This window comes from Triticum aestivum, chromosome 3D, assembly GCF_018294505.1.
Source record: "Triticum aestivum cultivar Chinese Spring chromosome 3D, IWGSC CS RefSeq v2.1, whole genome shotgun sequence".
In the NCBI taxonomy this organism is placed as follows: Eukaryota; Viridiplantae; Streptophyta; class Magnoliopsida; order Poales; family Poaceae; genus Triticum; species Triticum aestivum.
The window spans coordinates 610,403,706-610,412,878 of NC_057802.1; the positions used below are offsets into that span (position 1 = coordinate 610,403,706).

General features: G+C 41.7%; 1 protein-coding gene across 1 annotated transcript; it reads right to left on the bottom strand.

Annotated features, from left to right (window-relative positions):
* Positions 1–510: 510 nt before the first annotated feature.
* Positions 511–5,756, bottom strand: LOC123075906 (sulfite exporter TauE/SafE family protein 3-like). The gene is made up of 11 exons (XM_044498405.1): positions 5,606–5,756; positions 4,169–4,369; positions 4,015–4,079; positions 3,871–3,901; positions 3,722–3,795; positions 3,560–3,646; positions 2,283–2,333; positions 1,698–1,916; positions 1,048–1,141; positions 831–971; positions 511–747 (listed from the first exon to the last, which is right to left on the bottom strand). Exons 1-11 carry the CDS (start codon positions 5,658–5,660, stop codon positions 662–664), a joined length of 1,104 nt encoding a protein of 367 aa, XP_044354340.1. The 5' UTR covers positions 5,661–5,756; the 3' UTR covers positions 511–661.
* Positions 5,757–9,173: the final 3,417 nt, after the last annotated feature.

Consider the following 9,173-nt stretch of genomic DNA (forward strand, 5'->3'; position numbering starts at 1 on the left):
TCATGATTTGTGATGGACTCATACTTCTATGTGTATCCGCGCCTCATAAAATCCAGATGAGTTTGTTCTTATAAGCTGCGGTATTTGTCCGGAGACGAGCAAGACTTAAGCTTGGGGGAGTTTACGAGTCCAAATTATGTCATGATTTTACGTTTATTTGTGCCTACACGATTTGCTTTGTTGGATTTTACCGCGTATGTGCGCACTTCTTTTTGCCCCTTTTCTCCATGATATGCTTTCAGAAGTATTTGAAGTATTAATGAAAGAACACTAGGAAAAGGTGATAAAATCACGTCAATCAAAACATGCTCATGTTGATGACCCTTCATTAAAGAGTTACTTGCCTCCCATGAAGGTGTCGAGGCAGCAGTGCGACAGGCTTTTTACACGTCATTCTTTAGTCTGAATGTACAGAGTTAGTCAAGTATGAAAGGAGGATCAACATGTTTGAATATATATATATATATATATATATATATATATATATATATATATATATATACTCTAGTAATTGATTACATTGGGTGATGAAAAAAAACTATGTTGGGACTAATGGCTGAACTTTTGATCTTCTATCCCTTTGATTTAATTTGGCATCTATTCCATCCACTCAAACTGCACAATACATCACACTAGTCGCATACGTGCAAGTTGCATCTTCCTATGCATCCGACATGCAAATGTCGTGAAATCCCATGTACTCGTGCCGCACCATCTTGTGCTTCATGTTTAAGATACCGACTCCACCTGCAATTCAAAGTTATTCTGGCTTTGATAGGATGTGATGTGGATGGTTGTAGTGAAGGGATTTAGAAGAGAGAAACTGGTACCTAGAGGAATCACACCAATGAAGATCATGAAGGACAATACGAAGATGATAAATGATGCCCTTCCTAACCAGTTTATCAGCTTCCTTGCAACTAGCTGACCAACGATTGCAGCAATGAATGCCACACATGTGAAAAAGAGAGCTGCACAAAAGACACTTTTTAAAATAGTAATACACGGTTACCTTAGGAGGATCACAAAAAAAGAAAAAGAAAATACCATATGGTATAGGGAACCGGTTCAGGAGGTAGTATTCTATGACAGCTACGGATGATGAAAACATCATGGCAAAGGTGGCTGTAGCACTTGAGACCTGCAACAGGCAATACATACATGTCAAATATGTGATGAATATATTAAAAGTAAAGGGCATGACTCCATGGTAAACATTTAATATTCTCTTAACTAGTCAATCCTATAGTAAACAAAGGAAAAAAGTAACCACATGAGTTGTAGTAAGCACGTGTTGCAATTAACAGTGAGATCATGTAAACAAGCAATAAGTTGATAAACATTATGCCGCAGAAACATATTGTTAACTGCATCGCTATGAATTACATCATTATCAACCACATCAGTGTCCTTGCCATGTTCATCGCTGTCAACTACACCCTTGTCAACTGCATCTTTATCAAATGCACCATTGTCAATTGCATTTCTACCAACTACACCATTATCCATGACACCGTCATCATAATTGTCCATCTCAATTGCATCGCTACCAACCACACTATTTACTAGACTCTTATGTAGTAAATGTGCACTACTTAGCAAAACAAAACATAAATAGAATGCCATCAAATGGTTGCAAGTGAAAAAACATGATTGAAGCAATAAGTTCTTGATATGAACAAATAAGAAAAATCAACCTGTGGAGGAATACCAAGCTCCAAGAAAAGTGGCCCCATGATGACGCCCCCGCCGATGCCAAGAAGACCACCGAGGACACCAGCAGTGACACCAAAGAAGCATATCAATACTAGATGGGATTTTAGGCTAGTCTGTGTATTTGCCCTTGATGATATCACCCTCTTTCCTTGCACCAAACCTACTGCCTGGTATATGGACACTCCAGCCGACACTGGGATCTACTTATTTATCCAGTAGGAAAATAAACTATGTTAATGTAACACATCATGATGGTAATAGGATGAATTGATACTAGTAGGTCAAATCTTAGTTCATATGATACACAATGGCAACAATAGGAATATCTATTATTTTTTGGGTAATCATATCATGTCTGTCAAAAAATACAAATCAAAGGAAACTATATCCAAAAAGGATAATAGGAGAGAATTGTCTTTAAGCTATAATAGATAATGGTTTTATTCAGGCAATTTAGTTAGTGGCATGAAAACATCCTTGAACACTAGTCGTCTAAAATTTGTAAGTACGAATCAATTTTTCATGCAACATGGTTGAATAATGAGGCGATGAAAGGCTGAAAGTACCTGGAGTAGGCTGAAAACCCAGTACAAAGTGGAGCAAGTTTCCACGTAGTTCTGTATGAAAGAATTAACATAAGCCCGAGTTTAATGTCAGTGTTATGATTTACCTGGAAGTAATTCTAACATAGGTATTTCTAGGGTTCCCAAGAAATTATGTATTTTTGTGTGGATTATCATCAAGTAATTTATTATTGATTTGTTGTATTGATTGCATTGTTTACCGAAAATCTCTTGTTACTCAGAGGGGAGAAAAAAAGAGATAAATCATTCATCTCATGAAAGGATCAAATCTAAATTGGGAAGTAGTATAAAATCCTTGGATGAAAAAAAATCTAGTATGTGATGAACTACTCTAATTGGTACTTTATAGATCTCCAACCAATGAATAAAAGGTGAGATGTCCTACCATAGTAAATTACATTATTGTTTGCCCATTAAAAAGCCGGAGTGATTTCCTTCATCTCATCTCCGTTTCCACAGCTCTCTTTCTAACTAGTTTGTGCAAATATCACCAAGCTTAATTTTATTATCATATTCTAAATGATGAGATAGGGAAAACATAGCACAATAATGTGGAATATCATGTGTTATATACAAAACTACATCCATACTATTCTTCTAATTTCAACTAAATATGTCACTTCTTAAAACATAGACATATAGCCTTCTATTTCTCAAGCATGCATGCATTTAATTAGTAGTGCTTGTGTTTCCATATACACGGTGGCATGCTGAGTACACAAATGACTGATCGAGTGTGGTCTTTTTTTTTACTTCGGCTTCGACCAAGAAGGTAGATACTGAGAAGGTTACTACAATGATGATGTTGATGAATAAGCCATGTCACACTCCAATGACAGCCTAAGGCTAATACAAAGACTTCTACCCTTTACTATTTCCACAGTGTTCTCTGAATGTTAGCAGACAAGAGATCTATCAATTGTAACCGTGCAACTATTATAATTAAAAAATTTGTAATAAATCTCGTGATGCATGTAGAGGTACCAATTTTACCATGTTTATGCACTTGATTCTAAGCCAATGTGGATATACCCAAAGGGGTCTTTGGATGTTAACACCAGTCTCTCTTTTCCCAATATAAAATCCCCATGTGCAGATTAAGGTTTCTTACTCATATTCTGAATGAAGAGATAGGAAAATCAGAGCACAATAGTGTGGAGTATCATGTGTTATATATAAATCCTAATGGAGGTTGACATGTCTAAGTAAATCAGCAAATCATTAAAAATTTAGGGTACACCAAATAATTAGTTTCTCACCATGGCGACTTGAAGTGTAAGGATTGCAGCCCAAACAAAGATAAGGAGTCCAAACTCCTTCCAGTAAATGTTCTTCCAAATGGATACCTACAACAACAACCGAACTCTAGTCTTAGAGTGTTACACATAGTGCTTGAGAAGATTTCATGGTTTTCAGTTCACCGCTTTATCCGAGGGGGGTCTTGTCTCTGCTACGGCATCAGATCCGGCAGGCAGTGCGTACTCAATTCCATCACCTAGGAAATCAAAAAAATATAAACGGTAGTTCTATGCATTTTATGAATGCTGACTTATAGGATTATTGATGTTACTGGATTGCTTTGATTTTTTCGCCGCTGCCTCCTGAAATGTTAAAGCAAATTAAGGAGCCTATCAATATCCTGAAAGATTTGTACCGTGGAAAAAATGTAAAGGAAAAATTGTACTAGCGAGAGGATGCTGAAGAGAAGTAGTACCCTTATTATTAGTGCCTCTTTCTTCCATGTTTCAACACCCTTTAGAAAAGCTTTAGTTGAAGTAACTGGAATTCAAGTTTGGAAAACATTCTGAAGTCAGCTACAAGCTAGAAAGGGTAAATTTTTGGCGCAGTTTCAGGACAGATCTGAGAACCTAGAGAAAGGATGATAAAGAGAATTGTGACAAGCCAGTCAGGGAATATCACATTGCAAATAACCCCAATGCTGACCCCCATCATGAGCATGGGTTGTATGAGCAGGGCTAGGTCATAGTCTATCATTGGCATGTTGAAAGTTGGGTGTTTCAGCTTGAGGTTGCAGTACACGGTTGAAATAGCAGCTCCCGTGATCATACCTGTGGAAGAGATTCCCAGAAACAATCATAAAAGTAGCATATTTTTGTGTATTATGATATATATGTTAAGAGTAAATCCATGTTTAATTTTTGTGTGGGGAAAATCCATGTTTAATTAACGAATGGAATACTTGAGATGTATTCTATAGTTAAATTACAGAAGGGAATCTAGTACCCGGCAGAGTTGTAAGACACTAAGTGGTCATTTTGACCTTCTCAATCCTAAATTTCCACTTGAGTTCGTTCAAAGGGTATTTTGGGGCAGATGTTTCTGAATTAATTTTGGAGAACATCCAAACCATAACTAAAAGCTATTACCGCCGTTCGTCAATACACAACTTGCTACAAACTATGAGTAATTTTTTTGAACGTTAACTAATATATGTAATTATATTATTGTGGTGGAAATGTATCATTAGTTTTGCCATGAAAAATGTTTTGACAGTACAAAATTTTATTATAGATATAAGTTCAAAAGTAATGGTCAAAGGTACATGTTGAAAATCATGCAAGTCTCTAAAACATCATCTATAGAAAGGATTTTACACATCATCTATTTACTAACGGAGTTAATAGTAAGGCGCATGCTCCGTCGGCTCAATAGTCGTTATATAAGCGACCCAGTGATGTTTTCACAATTGCAACAAAGGTGATGTTGCAGAATCCTTTTGCAACAGAAACCTTGTCGTAGAAACATTTGTACCAAAAGCTGTGTTGTAGAATTTTATTTTGTCTCTTTTTTTTGCAACACGGATGTTGTTGTGGAAGGACTTTGCAACAAGAATGAAGTTGCAGAAATTTTTCTTCACAAGGATTGGGTTTTGGGGACGACAACTTGTATTGCAAAAAAAAAATCATCTTCACTTTTTTGCAACACTGGTGTTGTCGCGGAAGGAGTTTTGCACCAAGAATAATGAGGATTGAGATTGGGGATGAAATGGTGACGAATAGATAAGGATGCTTGTCCTGCGAGATGTTTCTAAATAGGTATCACGTGCAACTTTTGAGCACCGTACGATAATTTTTGATCCAACGGTTACTCACCCGGCGGATGTGCACGAGCAATACGTCAGCTGAACCGGATCGTTTCCCTAATAGTAAATAATGCCACAATATGTAGAAGAGCACCATAAATGAAAGATATGTAGAGACTCGTTGCAAATGTTACAACCTAAACACAAAATCAAGAACAATAATATTTTTCTGTTGTAAAGTAAATACGAACTGCATCCTCACATTTTGACATCGCAGTTGCCGACTTGGTATCAAAACCAACAATCAACGTCAGCATCGGCACGAAGATCGCACCTCCACCTAGCCCGCCAATGCTTCCCAGCGCTGCCCCGAAGAATCCAACGAATGACCCCAACACGGTTCGCCACCCAGCATTCAAGGGCTAAGTACAAGAAAATGCAACAAAACACACCAAATTAACACGGCACATATCAAGAACCTGTCCATATTTAGCTACAACACAAATTCTCTGGGACAAATGAGTACTGACATATAGTTGAACAAACTATGCAAACACAACTTGATATATTATAAAACAACAGAAGGAAGAAGGGCTTTCTAATCTCTATTGATCATTACCGGCCACACGTGTTGATGGGTGGTTCCGTCCAAGCTGGCCAGCTTGCGCAGGGAGCTGGCTTCCTCCGGTGCGGCTGCAGCGGTGCCGGCGAAGGAGAGGCCTTTGTCATTGGCGGCAACGGCTGTGGTGGTCACAATGTATGTTATGGCCAGTACCGCGACCGCGTGCCATTTCCTTCCCATTTCACGCCCGCCTGGAAATCCCAATGGAGGGTGGCAATCCCTGAGTTTGATGGTTTTTGCAGATTGTTGCCTGTGCAAGCAGCAAGCTAGAAAAGCGGTTTTGCATGCCTTTTGAAGGGAGGGCGTGGGGCGTGTGGAGCTGCATGAACTTGGCTACTAACAGAATAGCTTCTTTTTGTGTGAAAACTGGGATTATATTAGTTAATTAATACCACGTCTAGGCACACACCGCCAGCCAGAAGATTTCCACAGCTTGCTCGAAGCATGGGATACATGTACATGCTCTATTATTATAACATAATAAAAAAGTACATCGTCCAGCTACCGGTTGGAGAATGCCAGATTTGGCTAGTTTATGGGCTACCACTTTACAGGATCTTATAGTACCTTTTTCTTTTCTTGACGTGTGATCTTATAGTATCTTACACCATTTTCTTGGAAAGGCCAGGCATAAATTAAAATAGCACACGATCTTAAAACACCATTACATAGCCGATAAAACATAGGGAAGTGCTTGCCTTGAACCGATCGATTCCATGCGAGTGTCTTCCGTCTCCGAGGCTGTCGGATCTGTTCTTGATCTGACGGCCAGGAGCCAACCTCCACCTACTCCACTTTCTTGCAACTCAGCCCCTGTTTAAGAAGGCTAGACCACAACACGACCCCTGTTGCAAAATTGACGGCCACTTCGGTGACTCCAGGAGAGCACCTCCGCTGCCGGTCCACTCCCATTGGCACTTGAGCACGATCCTGACCCTAGCGGCGATGTTTGCGCCGACGAGGCCGCCTGGCAGGTCGAGGACCAGGATCAGTGCGGGCACGACTGACTCTACGGGCGCCGCCTTCTCGGGCAGGAAGAGGCAAACGCGTCCGTCGCCAGTGGATGAGAGGAAGAGTGTGCCACGAATGACGACATGGGAGTGGACGGAATCCGGCTCCACTGGTGAGAGGCCGAGTGCTTTCTTGCAAATTGACCGAGGTGGCAGCTCGCCGTGGCGGGTGGAGGGCTGGAGGCAAGGTGCCAGAGCGGATGTTGTGTGTGTGTGTGTGCGGGGAGGGGGGGGGGGGGGGGGGTGGGTCATCAATGTTGCGCAATGGAGTCGACGCAGCCAAGGCGGCGGAGGGCAGTGTCATCACTAGAGAAGACCATCTTGACAGCGAACATGAACGCGAGCAGAGATGCTTTGTTTTGCAACAAAGGGCCTGTTTCAATTGCAACAACGATCTTGTTGCAAAAGAGCCCTGTTGCAGCCTCGCCAAAAAAAAAAACCTCGTACAAAAATTCTGCAACAAAACTGCTGCTGTGAAAATTTTCTGTTGCAAGAAATACAGCTATAATGCCACATTTGTTGCCAAGATGGCTTGTCACGTTGGTTGATCAGATGGCAATCCGTAGCTTCATCCAATAGTGAGGGAGGCGGTCGAACTATATGAATTTTATCCGCCGGCCGACGGGTTGTGTCCCCCTAAAACATAGCGTACGATAGATAAATAAACAGTACTGGCAATTTGGATGGATAGTTCAATAACTAAGTTTTATGTTACTTTCCCTCAAGAAACAATTCCCTAAAAAAAAGCAACTATATGTTACTTTCTCAGATCAACAGCGCCACACCTCCAGCTAGCGTTCTTCTCATCGTAGGGACCCATACGGGCAAGCACCTCCATCATCATCCGAGTATGGTTTGTACGTACAGGAAGGTTATTTTCTTCTTCTTTAATATGGTGTCCGAGTAGTGTGCAGTATCAAAGTCCGATTCGATTCCTGCGTGGCATCAAACAAATAAATTATCTCCGGCCTTTACTGGCCTGCTCGTCGCGACCTATTCGTGGTGGCGAGTACCTCATCAACTACGCACAACCTATCGATCTACAATCGGATCAAGAAGCCTAGCTGGAACACGGATGGAGGAAACGACGCAGACAGCCGCCGGTATCCAAGGGACCTCGGCGATGGCGGCGGCGGAGCGGTGGTCCATGCTCCCCGACGACCTCCTCCGCCTGGTCCAGGGCAGGCTGCCCGGCACGGTTGACTGCGCCCGCTTCGCCGCCGTGTGCACCTCGTGGCGATCTGCGGGCTTGGCCACCCGGAGCGTGGATGGACAAGGCGAAGATTCGACGGCGACAAGGTCGTGGATATCACATTCTGCGATGGCCATCTCTATTGCCTCCTGGGACCTAGCAAACAACTTGTCAAGTGTGAGGTCAGCTTGACTGCATATGGTGTGGCGGGGTTCGGAGCTGTCCACTGGTTGGCCAAGCACAACCAACCATTAACGACTGAGACGGATGCCATGTACATTCTTGAGCTGCGTGGCAAGGTTGTGATGGTGGTGAGAACGACAAGTATGGGGAGCGAACAACCATGGCCATGCGAGCCTTTTTTTCTCGGTGTTAGTACTCGTTGATGCTGATACAGATGGAGTGGGGACGCGTCACTCATACAAGTGGGAAGAGGTGAGAAGCCTAGGCAACCACGCCTTGTTCTTAGGGCCGACGTGTGCCAAGGCAATGCACGTGCCGATGAGTAAGCGTGACTGCCCACGAAGAAACCACATCTACTACATTCACAATCGATACTACACACAGAGAAGTTTGGTGCCTAAAGATGCCAAGGAGTTCTTTACAAGTTCCAACAAATATGGTTACGGTCGCCGTGTGTATTACAAGAAAGAAAAAAGGAATGACAATGGCGTAGTTCCAACAAATATGGCTACGGTCGTCGTGTGTATTACAAGAAAGAGAAAAGGAATGACAATGGCGTGAATAAGATTACATCGGTAGAGTACTATTTATCTGGCAGTGGACATCCTCCCATGTGGCTTTTGCCTCCTGATCTTTAGCCAAGTTCTCTTGATCGATTTGGTGTTAGTTTTCCTATTTTATATCATGTGTTCTTGGTTTTCCTTCGCAACAATTATGTTACCATGAAAAGTATGCACTCGACAGTTTTAGGTTATCACCTCAGGCAACTCTTTGCAGAAATTTATGTTATCCAGCCTGTATATGTTTGGTCTTCTGTATAATT

Excerpts from the sequence above, each read along its gene's own strand:
- LOC123075906 (XM_044498405.1), bottom strand. The coding sequence starts at position 5,660 with ATGCTGACGTTGATTGTTGGTTTTGATACCAAGTCGGCAACTGCGATG. Across the intron at positions 4,370-5,605 it reads GGCAACTGCGATGTCAAAAT|GTATGATCACGGGAGCTGCT; the intron begins GTGAGGATGCAG and ends TCTCTTCCACAG. Across the intron at positions 1,142-1,697 it reads AGCTTGGTATTCCTCCACAG|GTCTCAAGTGCTACAGCCAC; the intron begins GTTGATTTTTCT and ends TGCCTGTTGCAG.